We start from the raw sequence: 19,094 nt of genomic DNA, 5'->3' as shown, positions 1-19,094 counted from the left end.
CTAACGTGCAACCCCTGTGGAAACTTAATGTATTTAGTCTGGTCTGTACTAATAAAGGGGTATTTGTCCTCTGTGGAGAGTCTGGAGAGGTATAAAGACGCACCAAGCTGGTAGTATCTCCCTTGGGTGTTGCTTTACATATCCTTCTGTTGACAATGTCATTGGGCAGGATTTTGTAGAAGAAATTTACCACCGTAAGATGTAAATGAGGAGGACTAACTAACAAAATCAGTCCTTAAACTAGTTTCAGACACACACCAAAACATATCGGTGGCATTAACACCCGTGTAGGTGATAAGACTCTGCTCTGTAAGGAAAACATCGGCACTCTTTGGCTTGACTTCATTTTTTATTGAACTTTCATTTAACATCAAGTTACTAAGGAAGCTTTGTCTGATAAGCTGGCAGATACTCTTTACGTTGAAATGTATTCACTAAATGCTTTGAACATGAAGGGAAAGTCTCCCAAACCACTACAACTTATCCAAGTGATTTGAAGTCAGTGATATGAAATACTGTATTGGCTCGACTATAGGCCGTACCCTTAAAGTTTGGTGCTATTTTAAAGAAAAAATACACATTAGTGGAATGGTAACCGTATTTTGTCTAAAGAACAAACTGGAATAAATGTGTTAATATTTTTGGTATGTATTATACAGTTTGTCAGCATATGTTAGATACAGACAAAAAAACCAATAGCCAATTTAAGCCCCCCCCTCCCTTATTCATAACGCACCTTACTTATCTATGCCACTCTGCCCCCCCCCCCACACACACATATGCTTTATGCCCCCTAGAAATTGCAACCTCCGCTGCCGGCACTTCTATGGTGGAGCAGCGGAAGGTTATGTCACACCGGTGCTCTACCATAGGCAGAAGTTCCGGCAGCGGGATCTGGATCCTAACCCTGTGGCTTACCCGCAGCAGGGATAAATGAAAATACGCACCCGGAACTGCATGTCCCAGGCGTTGGGTGACACGGACTGCGCATCCCTGCACAAAACACCGAATATAGGCCACACCCCCACTTTAAAGACAAGGGGGGGGTCGTGCCAATACAGTATTCAACTTTTCTGGAAGCCACCACGGGTTAGTGAATTTTTGTTTAGGAATTTGTATTTACTCCTATGGTCTTCTCTATGAAATTGCTGAGTTAAAATGCACTTTTATTTTTAGTAGTTTGAGGAGACCCGTTACTCAAGCCTTGTGTTGGCACTAAATAAAAATATACACAAATGTACTTTGGCACTTTACAATATAATAGAGGTGCGGTAAGTGTGCTCTAGAAGTAGTGGTCACAGTAACTGGGTACAACTGGAATAGATACACTGGGAAGGAGGTCCAAAGAGCTGACGGCTGAAAGTACTGGCTGTTGGTGTACATAAATATTTGCAGGGGGGAATCACATGTTGGGAAGGTTAATTTTATATGTAAATTATGGCAATCTAATGGGGGGGGATCCAGTCTTTGTGTAATTGCTGTATTAAACACTTTTTCCTCAGTTTCTATAAGTTTATTTTTGTGTACACACACTGCTTTGTCAGTGATTCCTTTAAATATTTTCTAGAGGGGCGAGGGAACAGCTCATACTCTATTCCCGTAAATCGCAATTTGATTGTTCCGTAAATCAATAACCTGCTTTAAAGTTCAAAATGCTCTGTGTAAGGAAGGTGATTCAGGAGGATCCTGTTCTTTTTAGTGTATAGTCACTTTTAGTTTTTCCCCATTCAGGAAATTGATGCCGTGTTGTACAAGCATGGAAGACAGCCACATGGTAAAGGCACAAGTTCCCTGTAAAACACAATACAGTGCGTGATTGGCACCAACAGCTGTAAATTAAATTCCTAAACATGCTTTTGAAGGACCTACACAGTAGCTTATGCCTCTACCTTCACCTGCCCAGGGCCATACCAATGCAAAGGTTGCCAACTTTGGTCCTTACAGTAACCCAATGTATCCCACTTTCAATAGACTCATCAGGGTAATAATGTGTAAGATGCTTTACTTTGTTACTTTTGAATATGCGGTTGGAGGCTACTGCAGTAGAGGTACGTCGTACATCTCCGGTGCCCTCGTTAACTTCTATCCCAGACTGGAAGAGAAGCAGAAGGGTATAGTTCGCATCGGATTAATTTTATACAGTATAGGGTCAGTAGATTCTGTAGCACAATAGGGAGCAGTGAACAGACTTGTGCTGGAGGCACAACCTATAGGCTAGATTGATATGAGATGTATCTAACCTGTTTGCAAACATCCTGAATAAAAAGAAAAGGAAGAAAACACAAGTATATTATAGGTTATGTACGTGATCTTAGCTGCGCAGGCTCCAGTTGTTCTTTGGAGGCGGTGTTTGCATTTCCTAAACATAAGCCTAGTTCTGACTACCTGGACAGATGTTTAATCATTGTTACTTATTTTTTGTACATAAATTGTTTCAGACTGATGTCCTATTGTCTCCTCCCCCCCTTTGGGAAATCCCAGGCTGACCTGACCATGAAATAAGAAAGGAGTTGAAGCATTTTAGTTGATTCGCCGGTGAAATCCTAGCACTTATTTCTGTTTTTTCATTAGTTCTATAAACCCTGAAGAATGTAGGGTTCTGCTGGAAATGTGTGTAAGGCTTTTTTACACTACAGGACCAGAGGACTTTTCTTGTTTTACGATGTCTCTGTTCAACCTTAATGTCTCAATTAGTGTATTTACACAAATTATATAGGTTTTTTTCCAGTATGGCTTCTTTCTTTTGAAACCATATTTATAATTGTTTGTAAATTTATATACTCAAACTATATTCATTAACTTGCCCTGATATGGAAACCACCCAAATGCCTACAATTTTCATCAATTTGGTACGTTATAGGTCAAATATCACGCCCTGCAAACTTCAGTTTTTGGCCCAGCCGTTTTTTTGTGACATATCCCTAGAAACTGACATAAAAGGCTTTAAAACTAAATTTCCAGTTTTTTTTTTTTTAACCACATGACTCTCCCACATGCAATATTCTCCGTCTCACTTGTAGGCAAGTGTACATGGCCTCTCTATAACTTCTCTCTAACGTTGTTGATAACCCCCTCCTCTAAAATACCTTCTGTGCCGACATGTATAGAAAGTTTTTCTGCCTTTATCATGCTCGTCGGGACCGACCTGTATATTTAAAGCGTCCTAAGAAGGTGGAAGTGTATTATACCAGAGCACTTGATACTGGAGGGGGCAGAACATTTCAACATCCACTCGGTCAAAGCACGGTGAGTCTGATTGCTGGGAAATGTCATATGGGGGCACTTAGACTCTGTGTGTGAAGACTGCGGGGGGCAGGAGAGCGGAGCTGTCACCAGCTGCTGGAACACAAGAGGAGCGTCTCTTCCTGAGCCTTCAATGGTAGGTAAGCTGGTGAGTGTATATGTGAGCGTGTATATGTTTGTGTGAGTACCTATATTATACATATGTTATACACGTGCCTACTATACCTTCTTCTAATGCAGTTAAACCTAAACACAGTGCTTTGCAAAGGTTTTCAGACTTCTAACATGTTCTGTCGCATTACTGAATTGAAAGTAGTTCATTCACATTGGTTCTGTATAATTTATCTTGAAACAGGAAAAGAAAAAAAATATTGTGATAACTGGCTAGTTCTGTTTGGGTTTTTTTATGGAAAAATCAATAAATGCATATTTAGATATTTTAATACACATTCTTTACTTGTAGAAGGAAACAAACCTCACTTACCTCTAGGAGAAGCTATAACGCCATGTAAGATTTCAAGGAGGTTTTCCCTTCTATCTCCTGGAAGGGGGAAATACAGCAAATGTATATGACGGCTGGAGTGTCCCTTTTATGACCAAGAATATGCAAGAAAGCACAGGAGAACGAGAAGAAACTGCTCATTCAGTTACAATAATTGAGTTAGAGTACCGGTGTTTTAAAATAAAATATCAGAGAAATGTTAAAGTACGGTTTGCGTTTCAGTAATCGTGAGAGAAGTGGGAACGGGTCAGAACTCCTATACAGGGCGCTGCAGGTTACCACACTGATCGGTAAGTTTCTGAATGCTAATACACACCTAGGGGTATATTCACGAAAAAAACAAGCTTTAGTGTCGGCTGGGAATTTAACTTCCATCATGTAGCGAAACATTATAAATGGCAATGATTGTCGCTTACTGCGTGATAGAGCTACGCCGGCTCTTCTTCCAGGTGAAGCTCACTGGGATAACACACTACCAGGCAGCTGAAATGGTCAACTCTCCTGAAAACTGTGCCTTTTGTGAATTTGTGTTAATGTGCTAATGTAAGATAATACATAATAACCCAGTTGATTCAAGTACATTGCAGCGGAGTGGAAACATTAAAGGGCCTATACAGCCCCCAGCAAAGCCAATGCATATTCTTTGTGTTCAACCTGTATGGAAAAAAAACACTTCCTTTAGCAGCCAATCAGTGTCAGGAAAGCGGCCCCCTTTAATGGAAGGGCTTTCTGTGCATGCGTGCCTAAGACCCCCAGGAACTCTCATGTGTGCCAATGCTGGATCTGGCTGGCAGCGAGTATAGTGCATGTGTGGTTCGGAACGCAGGAAATGTGTCAGACAAACATGACTCCTGGAAGCCGAGGGGAGAGGAAGAAGTGCAGGGAATTCCGCAGAATCTCTCCACGAATTGCTACGGGGGAAGAAAACTATCATGGACGGGCTTATTCAACTATCATACACATTACAGTGAGGTGTTCCTTTAAATGGCAACACTTTGGGAGATTGAGCTCCAGATGACGACAATCAATGTGTAATCTATGTAACTACTTAAATATCATCAATATAAAGAAACACCCTGGGGTCATGGGAAGAACACAAAAATGTTCTGTTTCTGTAGAGATATTTTGTCTTCAGCTGTGGCTGCCAGATGTCTTGATAAAAACAAGGGTCTTGCCTTCAGTTTTCTGTTTATAGCGAAAAGTGAATTATCACACAATCTCCAGTACTCCATACGCTAGCGAGGAAGGGAAAGCGAATAACAAGTTAAGCTTGCTGTGTGGTTACATCATTGACTGGTACAAGAACCACACTTTATTACACCATTCTCTATAATAATACAACGGCTACGGGGGTAGCTTACGGGCACAGCACATGAATGCCAATATACATAAAGCAATGTTATATAGCGCCATCACAGTCCAGTGTTGTACAATGGGTAAAAGGGACATAGCATGTAGTATCTAACATAATTTGACTTACAGAAACAAGGTAAGGGGGGCCCTGCTTAAACGAGCTTACAATCTAGAGTTAAACATCAGTACATTGCGGAGGGCGGGGGGCAGCATACAATGGGAAAGCAGGGGCGGAATAGCTACATATTCCTTGCTTTGCGTTTTTGCTGTTGCCTACGTTTTTGTGAGTGGATGTTGACAATTTTGTGTATGATGTTATACAGTGGATATCAAAAGTCTACACACCCCTGTTAAAATGCCAGGTTCTTGTGATTTTAAAGACTGACACAAGATAAATCAAGTCAGAACTTTTAATGTGACCTGTAACGTGAACAATTCAATTGCAAAACAAGCTGAAATCTTTGAGGGGGGAAAGAAAATTAAAAAAAAAAGTCCCAATAACCTGGCTTTCAGTTTTATACTCTCCCAAGTCTAATTTGCCCAAAAGTATAAACATCAGCAAGTGGTTAACGCAGAAATTTCACACAGTCAACATATTGTTCCGTACTATATTATCTTCGCGTGCGTGTACATAATATATACACACAGCAGGATATTTCTATGGAAGGGATTGTCTGCAGGTGTTTGTATTGTTTTAAATATCCGGCAATCTTCCGTTGCTCTTGTAATCTGTGAAAGATATTGAAATATCCTGTAATAACGGCAACATGTGCTTTTTGTCCTTGGCCCTGCTTGGACACCTTAAGTTGTTTAATGACCTTGTGTTTTCTGCGGTTGCCCTTGAACCAAGAACCTCATCTGTGGTGTTGGGTCTTCAGCGTACACATGCAGTTTATTCATTATCATGCACGTCGACGTATGTCTTGTGTGACCAGACCGACCTGTACCCCGACTGGGTACTCCTGCCAATCGTTGCTTCCTCCTGCCAGGAGACCAGAGGTTAACCCCTTCATCGCCTGTGGCTAGCCGAAGCTGAGCTACACAGGGTGGCTATTGTCCTGAAAAGGACAATAAATGATCATAGCAGAGGACACAGCTCTTCGGGAACCTCGGCGGCACTGTAGTATACAGAAGTATAGCAATGCAGCGCTCTACCTCCCTGATAAGGGCAGCGCCGAGTTATACCTTAATAACAAGACAGGACTCGTAGTGAGGTAAAACAGGGACTCAGTTTATTTGGAAACGCAGAGGGTATTTAAACAGATATCAGATCCAGGTGCAAATCCAGGTGCAAATACTGGTCATAGAGTATTTGCGGCACTCCTTACCAGGGCCCGTAGTCTGTAGGGAGGTGGCACTCAGGTCCCTCCAGCAGCCCATGGCACGGAGGCTTCTGTGACATCCTTATGCTGAGCTTTACTCTGATTACTGGTCCTCAATCTGTAATCCATGATTTGGTACGAGCACATGGATTCCTGAGGTCCTGAAAGGTTTTGTAACTATTAGAAATGTTACAATGTTAAATCACCATCCAAATGATCATCCATTGAACTAATTAGCATATTCAATGTCATTGTGGGGTTAATTCACTAAATTGCGTGATGAAATACCCCCATCCCGCTGTAAAAATTATTAAACATGCAGCATGCAGGGCTACATCTGGCTCTTTACCAATTGAAACTCTACTGTGTTTAGCCTATGTAATCCAGTTAATGCAATAAAAATACCCACCTTGCAGAGTTCAGAGAAGACGCTTTTTTTTGCGACAGCAAAAAAGGAAGATTGATCAGCAGTTACATTATATTGATTGTCAAGGTCATTCTTCCGATAACTGAACCCTAGCCGTGCAGGCTGCAGATAAAATTAGATCTTTGTGGTACACCGCAAGATGGGGGATGAAGTCTAGAGCGATGATCTATTCTTACAAACTGCCAAGGAGAACAGGAAAGCAAGTGGGAGTGTTGCTTAAAATTCTGCAGTTGCCTTGGTAGGAATAAATCCTAATGCAGCGTAAGAAAATAACCATATCAACAAACATCAAAAATACAAACGTGTGCGGCACCACTCCTCAAAACAAGGCGAGAACGCAGCGCAACACCTATCTGAGGCATAATCTGATTGAGATTTGGACAGAACAGCACGAAATATACAAACAAGGGGAGCAAGGGGACAATCTAAAAAGCAAAAAAGGCATAAAAAAAATAGATTCCTGGCTTGCTGCAAGAATGCGGCGAAAAATTAGGACTCGCCAAACTGTGTTTTTTTTTTTGTTTTTTTTTTTTTATGTAGTGACGGGCTAAGCAATATCTGGCCATATAGATTTAAATGAAGTTAATGCCATCTTTATTGAGCTTGTCTGACAAAATGCAGAGTTGAAGTATTGCCAGAAAACAGGGAGGTGTAAGTTACGCCACTAACGGCACGCAGGGTGGAGACCGCGGTCCCCCAACATCATCTGAAAGGGAAGCTCACTTTAAATGGCGTAGAGCGATATTGCTGTCACATCTTTAAGTGACCCGTTTTGTTATGATCAGCATTGCTCCAGGGTCACTCAGCGGAGGGACGCTCACCTGTTTTAAGCCTGCGAAACATACATTTCCTCATCATGTATGTTAGGATAGCACTGCAGGCTAAAGGCAGGCCCTTAGAATTACCCTTATAGTTAATTACTTCACAGAACTCCATTACAGTAAGCGAAAGGCAATCCTTTTTATATCTGTTCATAAATCTTTTTATAACGTCAGCCATTTCTTCCAGGGTACATATACATTTCACTGGTAGTGTTGCCCTGTGCTACGTGGGATGTATAAACTCACAGAAGGGAATCAGCTGTTATACATCCCACATACTGCAGGGCAGCGCTTTGCCACAGCAGGAAACCAAAATAATGGCCGGCACTGTCACTACCACGACTACCAAATTCCAGCTTCACAACTGAAAGTAGATACAACTGGGAATGCAAGGTTATTACAGCCTTGACGTCACTTCCTCGCTTGTGTCTCCACTCCCCCCCCCAACCCGGAACGTGTGTGGTGAAGTCCTTCAGGCGCGAAACCCGTTTATCTTCCACCTCACGGTAAATCAAAGTCGCTTCTCTACAATAGCGCTGACGGCCACGTCCGATAGCGGAAGAAGCGGCTCCGTAACCATTTCCGTTGCGTCGCCGGTACTGTCATCACGGATGTTTAGGAATTTTATGTTACATGTTCCCGTATCAAAGATGGCTGCCCTTACACCATTAGCGTACCCAATAACCCCTGCAGGAGTAGATGCTTTTAACGTCACACACAGGGCGGGCCTTTGTGACGTGTCTCTAGCCGATTGTGCGGAATTTGTGACTTCCTTGTCGTATATGTGTCGAAGTTTTGTAGTCTGAAGCAATGTTACAAAAAACGGACTTTCTTTTCCCGCACTTTATTGTTTTATAAAGCGTTTCTCCTAAAATATTCCAGCTGCCTAGATAATAAATATATCATAATAAATGAGATTTTTATGAACCATGACGTAGGCCTATGTCACTGTTGTTATAATATAAGTACCAGTTGCCTGCTGTGTGTTATATAGATGCGACCTTAAATAGATGTGAATGTGAGAAAGCAAAGTAATATTTAAGTGTTGTGTTATATGGTGTTCGCCGGGCTCAGAAGATCTCATAAGTTCCCGCTCCGAAAAGGCCTGACACAAACCTTTGCGAATTCCCTTAGGGAGTCAGGATTTCTCGTCCACCATATCCTAGGGTGTCTTTTGGTAAAGGTGATGCCTTCTCTTGGGCCAGCTTTATCTAATTAATATCTATCCTAGAGCAATGGTTCCCATGTTTGAGTGTGTGGACCCTTTTATATAGAATTTGAAGGCAGATTAGAACCGTTTGTCCCATCTGGTCTGTTTACCCTGATATGAAGGATAAACTGTAATTGGTTGTCGGCTTTATCTTAGATTAAGTATAGCGTATGTTTAACATACCTCCTCGCTTATAGTTGCCAACGTTTGAAAGAAAATATTGAGGGGCGCTTTACAGCATGGCTATCAATTACTTACTCGAAAATTGACCATGCCCACTGCCCCAAGTCTCCGCCCATACCACATAATTAGCGTACTTTAGCTCCGCCCAGTCATGGCACAAATTATATCACTGAGTTCCCACCAATACTACCATACATCCTTGGTATGCTTTAGATACATTTGCTCACAACATAACACTAACATACACTCTCTCTCCTTTCTCATTACTCCTCCAGTTGGCAACTATGCTCACTATATTAGCCTCTACCACATTTACTGGAAGGCTGTTCCACTTACCTAACACCTGCTCAGTAAAGTAAAACATCCTTAGTTTACACCTAAGCCTCCAACTGGTCTCTTACATTTACATTTCTTACGTTTTTTCCTTCTTTTGAAATAAAATTTGTCCTGTTTTTTGTTAAACCCCTTTAAATCACATCCCTTCTACAAGTGCGACACATTGAGATCCTTTAGACTTTCTTTCTTAATCCTGCCAACCATTCTAAAAAAAGTGCTGGGGAATCCATACGGTGATGATCTGTTTGTATACGTTAAAACACATCTGTCACTTTTCCTAAACACTGCCTTTTAGTGCTATATGCACCGAATAAACATCAATAACACATTTTACACGATACACTAAACAATGTATCATTATTTAAAGTCTACCTTTTGCGTATATCGGGGGTGAAAGTTACTTTAATTTAGTATGATTATTCCTCTCTATTAAGTTTTCTCTCATCTGCTGTTTAATTGATGTTAATTGGCTCAGGACAATTTAAGGACAAGTGAACAGATAAACATGTTATATGTATGATGTCAGCAATAGAGCGATGTACAAAACCTCAATTGTAATCATGTTTGTATTGTTTTTGCAGGTGTTTCTCTTCTTGTGGTGTGAGTGCACAGCTGCACAACAAAAATGCAGGGATTTGCTCGACTTTCTCTTAGGACGTTGTCACCGCTGGGCTTTAATGGGTTTCCTAGTAGAGCAATGGTGGTGTCAGCCCTGAGGCCTACTGCCGTAAATGGAAACCGCGCACCCAAAACACCCTTTTGCAGCATTTTATCCAGGAGGAATCTGTGTAGTGGGGCGGTGGCACAAATAGACCCGGAATCTCTAACAGAAAAGGAACAGAGAATACTGGGGAAGATTTACAACGGCCTAATATGTGGGCACAGAGCTTGTCTGGCAGAAGCCATCACACTGATAGAGTCTACACACCACAGGAAGAGAGAGCTCGCTCAGGTGCTGCTTCAGAAGGTACTATCTCACCACCGAGAAAAGGAGCGCTTAAATAATGGAAAACCTCTAGCATTTAGAGTGGGTCAGTTCTATTTCGTGCTTGTAACTTTTGCTTGACTCGGGATTCCGTATATGTTTCAGTATTGGTCGTTGTTTTGTATACCGTATAAAATAATGTACGTTAAACAAGTTATTATATGAAAAATGTTAGATATCTGTGTTCTTCGTCTATAGCGTGCTTCTCCTCATAGATAGTAAATGCAGGTCTGTATTGGAAAGAGTGTTTAAATAAAATTGTGTATGTAATATGTGTATATATATATATATATATATATATATATATATATATATATATATAATGTAACTATATATATTGGACTAACATGATATTTAAAAGACAAGCTTTCGAGAGCTTCATGTTAGTCCAATAAAAAAGGTATCATTGCAAACTGCAATACTATGGTGTTTCTTTAATCTTACATATAAATATATATATAGTTAGATGTTGGTATGTATAAAGATCTATATTTCTAAAAGTGTTTTCTTTTTCTGGATGTGTAAAGTCCAAACCCATTCTTACAAGAGCAGTGAAGCACTTACATTGATAACATGTTTTGTTAATTATTGTTTTATGAATGATACAGGTCTGTCAGGCCCTCCTGGTGCTGGAAAGTCTACGTTTATTGAATATTTTGGAAAAATGCTTACAGAGCAGGGTCACAAAGTGGCGGTGTTAGCTGTTGACCCATCCTCCAGTAGCAGTGGTGGTAAGATGCTTTTCAAATATCATTGATCCAGGCTACTGGGTCTGGTGTGGCCTTTAAAATAGTATCTGCAGTTGTCACATGTTATTAATACGTTTTAATTCCGGTATGATTTTAAACGGGGCACACAACATCAGTCTAATATGAAGCTGGTCAGGTCAGTATGGGCTTGTAAGATGGAGGCTAAGCTGAAACCATCCGAAACCCAGTCAACTTGTATCTTTTCAGCTTTATGAACATCTGGATATCATGGTAACGCTAGTTCAACAGCTGCATCTAATAGCTGTTCAGCGCTCCTTATGAATTGCCGGCCAGCAAGACATCAAGACTTCTGATATCAGATGTTCTTATTTTAATTGCATTTAAGTTGCTGTAAGGACATTTTTCATGATGTTCTATTAAGGTCAAATATTTGGTGTTATTTTTCATTCTTTATCTTTTGTTGACTGTTAGGTTGAGGCCTTTACCAATTATTCCATCTAAGCAAGCATATGTGATTTGAGTATATCATTATTTTTTAAATAACATAAGTAACTTAAAGTTTTACTAATGTTTTAGGGTCTCTTCTGGGAGATAAAACTCGAATGACAGAACTTTCGAGAGACATGAATGCTTATATTAGACCGTCTCCTACTCGAGGGACATTAGGCGGTGTCACCCGAACCACCAACGAAGCCATTTTGCTCTGTGAAGCTGGTGGATACAATATTGTTCTTGTGGAAACCGTAGGTAGGTCAATATGTACGCTTTATCGCAGCTTGTGATAGGGGCTATGGCGAGGAGGCCACCTAAACCCCATTTTCTGTTTGTGTGTTACTGGCTTTTAGCACTTTAGCAATATTTGTTTACTTTACTGCAAAAATATCGGTTCACACACAATACTTGTTAGAAAGCAAAACGGGGTGATTTATATTCTTTGGAGAGCCCTCATTGTTTCAAGATGTTTGTTAGCTACCTATGAATGGAAGAGAATATCATCCCTATGGGCCAGAGGAGCCCCTGGATTTCTTTTCTGAAAGGTTTCATTGCAGTTTTGTATTTATTGTTACATTTTAAAAAGCATGCGTTACAACTAATGTTTAGGGGTTAGTTGTGAAACTACTTTTCTGTCGTTTTTTTTGCGATGCATATAATTATGCCGTTTTCTCAGAGTTTTCAGTCTTGTTTTTTTTCTGTTCCTCCGTGTGGTGAATTTCATTTTTTGCAGTTTGTTCGTCTGCATTATATTCACGCAGGGCTTCATTTTGCAGGTGTGGGGCAGTCGGAATTTGCTGTGGCCGACATGGTTGATATGTTTGTTTTGTTGCTGCCACCTGCAGGTGGAGATGAGCTACAGGTACGTTAAATAAATCGAAGTAATATATAGAAAGAAAATTCAATTTTAATTCCATCCATTAGAGCGGACCATCACCATATATAACAATCGAATTATATGATATATATTATAATAATATAGTGCCGTCTGTACTGTTTCTCCTGCACTGGTGTATTAGCCTTTCTAAAAAGATATAAGCTACTCTTAGTAATACAAATACATTTGAAGGCTGTATGAACCTTTTCTCAATAGTACCCAAGAATAAGTATTTTTGCAGGATTTGTTTTCCAGAAAAATGTGGTTTTCTAGTTATTTTCTAATGACTATTTATGATGATAAGTTTGAGTTCTTTTTCGCCTTTTACACGTTCATGCTTTTGAAAGGTAAGAAAAAAAAAACATTTGCGGTTGGAATACAAATGGCTTCTGGTTGAGTCTGCAAACGGTGTAAGTTTATTCAGGGAAATAAACTGTTTGGGGGATTTTACTGTTTAAAATCTGGAACAGGAAATGTTTGCAGCTGCAACACTTGATATTAATTAAAAAGAGAGACACAACTGATGCCATAACTATCAATCCAGCTGTGATGTTCTGGGCTAGACCTTGTTTTGTACATCCCAACAATAGTGAAGCTAGAATAATACGAATAAGATATACATAGGAAACTGTGGGGAAGAACATCACAGCGCAGGGTACTTCCTTTTAAGATATGGCAACCATGGAAACATAATAAACACCAATTACTACTTCTGGTTCATAGAAACGTGATACACTATGACGAAAATAAAAACAACTTAAAAAAAACAACAATAAATCCAAACGATACTGCATGGAAAACCATGTAAACCAACCAACATGACCACCAAGAAGCCTCCTGTTTTCGGTGTTAAGAAAAAACAAATAATTGTACTTCTTCATTTAAATGAGAAGAATGAGGAGACTACACCGCCAAGGAGGCAAGCGTAGGCCTTGACTGAACCGGTCCACATGTGGACCACTTAAAAGAAACGTGTCTGTGTAGAACGAACATATGTGAAGTAATGCAAGTATAGGAGTGTATAGGCAAAGTATCCAAAGCTTGTGGAAGTGTTCGGGTCATATCCGGCATCTATCACAGCCTACCCCTGCCATGTATAATAGTTTGGTTTATCTTCCACTTAATACAACAAGGCTGCCACAAAGGCCACGTACCTTCCATATATGCGGGCAATATTTAATTGTCATCTTTTTGTCTTTGGTGTTTCTACAGCTCTTTGTGCTAAACAGTGTTTTTGGATCTTGGCACATAATAGAAAACGTACTGGAGATGGATGTCCGATCAGCTTTCTCGGTTGATTTGCTCTTATGACGGGCACTGGATATGATTCTCGCTTTTCCCTTTGATTTGCTTTTGTAGATGTGCCTCAGGTGTTTTTCAGCTCCCCGGCCGCTGTGTATTTTTTCTGGAGTCTGACGAATCCTCTGTCTGTTTAGAGACTTTGTAAAATATTTTTCCAGCCCGTTATCCAGAGGCTGTAAATCTACAGCTTTTTTGCTCGAGATAAGTTACCATATGGGAGCAATCATTTATGTTCCATGTGAATTAGATTTGATGGCTTGTAATTTACATTACTATTCACCTCTGTCTGCTTCCTGTAGAGCGCAGGAAGTTTTATGTGTCATTACTCTGTAACCGATGGTTTAAATCACTTTAAGTTGCAGACACCATATGAACGAGTATGCAAATCAACCTTTTGCTTTAGACCTTCATCTGATTTATCCTGAATCATCAAATAAGTGGCCTTCTCCTCTCCCTTCCTGTTATAATCATGGAAGCGCTCAGATGTATATCTAAGATTGAAACCAGGTGTTGCTGTGTTTATGAACGCTCTGTGTAACAAGGGGAGAATGTGTATTTAAAAGATACATATCTCTTCTAGTGTAGTCTAGATTTCAAATAGTAATTACAACACATTTTTTCCTCCCTAGCTGGATACAAAAAGTTTCTTGTGGAGCGGTCGCAAAACACAATTCTAAACTTTTTTTAATGCATTTTTTATTTCCTAACTGAATGCGAAAAGAGCATTAAAGTTTATAGCTGTGCTAGTTAAAGGTGTATTTTCAAAAAGAATTACTCGAAGGGGTGCACGTCTATCCTTCAGCAAGTCAGCATACAATTTTGATGGGTTTCGGCAGGGCCGGCCCAAGGCAAAATGCCGCCCCCCCATCTACCCTTCCTCTGCCTCCGTCCCTGCCGCCCCCCCCATATCTACTCTTCCTCTCCCTCCGTCCCTATTATCTACCCTTACACCCCCCCTGTACTTACCTTTCAGCAGTCCTGCGGCGAGTCTCCCTGTTCGGTCTCGGTGCCAGCTTGTAATGCTGAGCCGGAAATGAGGTAATCTTCCGGCACTCAGCATTAAAAGCCGGCACCGAGACCGAACAGGGAGACTTGCAGCAGAGGAGAGAGAGAGGGGCGCCGAGCGGGTACTGACAGCTTGGTAAGCGAAAACCACTCGGCGCCCCTTTCTCTCTCTTTCGCTTAAAAAAAAAAAAAAAGGGCTTGGGGCGGCAAAGTGCCGCCCCTTCAAAAGTGCCGCCTGGAGCGGTTGCCCCACTCGGCTCCATTGTCGGGCCCTGGGTGTCGGAAATGATTATCTGTTTTGAGAAAATTAGGGTTTTCCAGGTGCCGACACACCTTTGTCTAAGGGTAAATTATTTAAATCCACTTTAAATAAAAATAAAAACAAGAAAATGCTTCTTTGATAAGAAATTGGAGGGTTTAATACTGTGATGAAGCTTTTTTAATATAAATATGTTATCATGCTAAGGTTTCTGACATACCGTAATACTGTTCGGTTTTTGCTCATAACGCTTTTATTTTCTTCCAGGGTATCAAGCGGGGTATAGTTGAGATGGCTGACCTTGTTGCTGTAACCAAGGCTGATGGAGATTTGCTTATTCCTGCCCGAAAGATTCAAACCGAATATGTTAGTGCATTAAAGTTACTCCGAAAACGTTCCAAAAGCTGGAAGCCACAGGTGAGAGTGATATGATCTATAATAGTAAGAATTGTCTTTACAGACTGATCACCCTCTTACACGGCAGTCTTTTCAGTATTCTGGAAAAAAATACTATACATTGGTCATTTAATATTAGATAATTATTACACAAATCATTTAAAATACCGTATATTCCGGCGTATTTAACCACAAAAAATCTTCTTAAAAGTGGGGGGTCGTCTTATACGCCGGGTACTTACCAAGCCGGAGGTTCCCACGAAGCCACCAATCTCTCTAATCACTAGGCGCCGGCTATTGATGCCGTCATGTCCCGGCGCCCGGCATCAATTGCCGGCGCGTTGTGATGAGGGAGCAGGGAAGCCCGAGGTCTGGCACTTCAGACCTCGGCTTCCCTGCTCTCTAATCACTAGGCGCCGGCTATTGATGCCGAGCGCAGGGATGACGTCATGTCCCGGCGCCTAGTGATTAGAGAGCAGGGAAGCCGAGGTCTGAAGTGCCAGACCTCGGGCTCCCACAACTGGATGGAAGAAAGAAGACAGAAGATAAGGTAAGAGATGGGGAGAAAGGGAGAAAGGGGGGAGAAATATATATATATCTATATATATATCTATATATATATATATATATATATATCTATATATATAGATATATATATATAGATATATAGATATATATATATAGATATATATATAGATATATACACACACACACACACACTGGTGTGTATATATATATATATATATATATATATATATATATATATATATACACACTGGTGTGTGTATATATATATATATATATATACATATATATACACACACACACACGTGTGTGTGTATATATATATATATATATATATATATATATATATATACATACATATACATATACATGTGTGTGTAAAGGCAGGGGTGTGTGGTGAGGGCAGTGTATAAATGTGTATGTATGGACAGGCATATGTGTAGATATATATATATTATATATGTGTGTGTGTGTGTGTAAGGGCAGTGCATGTATGTATATGTCAGCAAATCAACCAGCAAATCACCGGTAAGGTACATCGCTTGCCATGATTGGCTGGTTGTTGTACGCTGGGTAGAGGGGTAGTCTTATACGGCGAGTATAGTCCAAACTCTATATTTGGACTGTAAAAGTTGGGGGTTGTCTTATACGCCCAGTCGTCTTATACGCCGGAATATACGGTAGCTAAATTGCTGAGTTAATACTTGTTTAAAATGTTACATTCCTTTATGTTGAAGAATAAGTTATGCCTAACATCTCAAAACACAATTCTGGACTTTTTTTTATAACTTTTTATAATAAATTATCCCTAACAATGAAGCAATGATGTATTATTATATTATTTTAATAAGGTCTGTTACAGTAAGGCAATATTTAATATTAGCATAAAAAAAACCATAAATCATACCGGTGCAGATGTTGTAGAGGCCCTTTTCTGCAGACTCATAATCACAGAAGGGGAGGTTGTAAAGTAGGAAATTGGAATAATTATTAAACTAATAAATATATATTACATTTATTTATAAAGCACCAACCGACTCCGCAGTGCTGTCACATTCGTTAGAACAATTTATAAACACATACAATAACACATACATTAACAAACTGGTGCAAAGGAGAAGAGGGCTCTGCTCTTGCGAGCTTACAATCTAGTCGGCACATACATGGCACATACATTTGAAGTAGTAGAAATGCCCACCCACCCTATGAGAAATACTGTTTTTATTTGAAGAGCTTGCTTTGTTTTATTCTCCTTACCAGGTTGTCCGCATCTCGGCTAAAAGCGGCGAGGGTATACCAGAGCTTTGGGGAAAGATGAGCGATTTCCAGAGCACCATGCTGACCAGCGGGGAGCTGATTAGCAGGCGGATGAGTCAGCAGAGAGTGTGGATGTGGAACCTGATCCAAGAAAACGTACTCCTGCATTTCAGGAACCACCATGCGGTTAAAAATCAGATCCCGCTTCTGGAAGAGAAAGTCCATAATGGGGTTTTGTCCCCAGGACTTGCAGCAGACATGTTGCTGAGGGCTTTCTCAGGTGGCAGCTAAGAACTTGCACTATGCATTTAATCTGCATGTAACTATGCCTATGGGTGTCAGGTTTAAGTGATCTAACTCCCACCATCTTTTTTTATTTTATTATTATTACAACGTTTTTTATTATTATTATGTGAAGAAAAAAATACTTTTTTAAAATAATTTTTTTCCATTCAAATCAGTTATAATTTTCACAATGTTTGTGGACGGTATATTTGATATTGAGTCTTTAGCTCAATATTGCCTGTTGGTAAATAATAGACTTGCCGTCAGTCTTAATCACCCAAAGTGACATGTGATGAATATCTATGGGAAATGAAACTATAAAAGCATTGCCTTTAACTGCTCAGTGTGGTGTTTGAGTAAGGAAAGTCACCTTAATATTGGAAACAATGGTGACCGCGTCTGCAAATAAAGGTTTACTGGAACAATAAGATTTTTTTTTAAATGCTGCATTACATCACTGTATACAGTACTGTATATTTAATGCTTAAAAAATACATTTTTAAAATGTACATATACATGTATTTATTATTGTAATGCCAATAAAAATGTACAGTAGCTTTATCTGGAATGTACGTTTTTTGTAACACATGCAAATTGCTTAGTTTAACCTGCAAACAGTTACATGGATTTTAAGGTGCTGAACTGTAAAAAGGGGATGTATATGCTCTCAAACTCCTAAGATATTGCGAAATAATTTATCGTATGACCATAACCTGTTTCATAGGTCACTCCAAATTTTTACCAGTCAATTATAATCAATTTCAAATTTCAATTCAGAATGTTTTGTTATTGTGAAACTTGTAAGAAGACATACAGTATATAGAGATATATAGATTTCAGCCTCTTATGAACAGTGTGGATTGGATTTATTCACAGTGAAGACTTTAACTTACTGTTGTTATACTGTGTTATGTTCTTGAAGCATCAGTGTCATGTATAGAGTTGCAGGTCTGTGTATTATGAATGTGCAGATTAAACTGAATTCGCAATGCATTATGAAGTATCATCCCTGGCAAATGTCTCTGTAGGAAGCATTACACTGGCCCTGTACAATGAATAGTGTAATCTCACTGATTTAACCATACTTTATAGAGGGCTATTCTTGCAGCAGAAGCTCGCTGGGATTTACCCTTTATAATGTATGTATGTCAGTGAGATAAAATCTCCATTCTCCTGCCACAAAAACATGAAATGTAGGATAATTGACTATGATGATGTACAGTTATTTTTTTGTGTGGTGCTTACACGATGTCTATGATGATATAGTTACCCACCTTTTTCCCCCGTCTACTCTCTTTGAGTGATCAGAAACACACCTGGTTAAATACAGATAAATTAAAACTGTTTGTAAGAGCGGAAGAGCCACATTCTACAAATCTGAGTTCCTTTAGCTCATTGTTAAGTCATCTGCACTTAGATTTATGTGCAGTTTAAATGACATCACTCAGCCTTTTGCCAGCTGACAGAGTGATTGTGTTTTCACTTCAGGAATTATGGAGAAAAGCTGCGGGCGAGACAAAACAGTTGTGTTTTGCTTATTTATTTTGTAATTATAGCAACAGAGCCCAGAGAAATTTTGTTTTTTTTCATACAAAAGCCTTATT

At 39.8% G+C, this 19,094-nt stretch overlaps 1 protein-coding gene across 2 annotated transcripts; it reads left to right on the top strand.

Moving 5' to 3' along the window:
• Positions 1-7,922: 7,922 nt before the first annotated feature.
• Positions 7,923-17,540, top strand: MMAA (metabolism of cobalamin associated A). 2 transcript variants are annotated; one of them, XM_053455443.1, is made up of 7 exons: positions 7,923-8,174; positions 9,979-10,428; positions 10,991-11,113; positions 11,669-11,839; positions 12,361-12,446; positions 15,295-15,444; positions 17,209-17,540. In XM_053455443.1, exons 2-7 carry the CDS (start codon positions 10,023-10,025, stop codon positions 17,494-17,496), a joined length of 1,224 nt encoding a protein of 407 aa, XP_053311418.1. In that variant the 5' UTR covers positions 7,923-8,174; positions 9,979-10,022; the 3' UTR covers positions 17,497-17,540. The 2 variants fall into 2 exon arrangements, with proteins under 2 accessions (XP_053311418.1, XP_053311409.1); XM_053455434.1 differs by having other exon boundaries at positions 7,924-8,264.
• Positions 17,541-19,094: the final 1,554 nt, after the last annotated feature.

The sequence above is a fragment of the Spea bombifrons genome, chromosome 1 (assembly GCF_027358695.1).
Source record: "Spea bombifrons isolate aSpeBom1 chromosome 1, aSpeBom1.2.pri, whole genome shotgun sequence".
Lineage (NCBI taxonomy): Eukaryota > Metazoa > Chordata > Amphibia > Anura > Pelobatidae > Spea > Spea bombifrons.
The sequence above is the reverse complement of the archived record's forward strand: the minus strand, read 5'-3'. Positions and strand labels throughout refer to the sequence as shown.

Coding starts and splice junctions, on each gene's coding strand:
- MMAA (XM_053455443.1), top strand. CDS start 10,023: ATGCAGGGATTTGCTCGACTTTCTCTTAGGACGTTGTCACCGCTGGGC. Junction 12,447..15,294: donor CAGGTGGAGATGAGCTACAG/GTACGTTAAATA, acceptor ATTTTCTTCCAG/GGTATCAAGCGGGGTATAGT. Junction 15,445..17,208: donor CCAAAAGCTGGAAGCCACAG/GTGAGAGTGATA, acceptor TCTCCTTACCAG/GTTGTCCGCATCTCGGCTAA.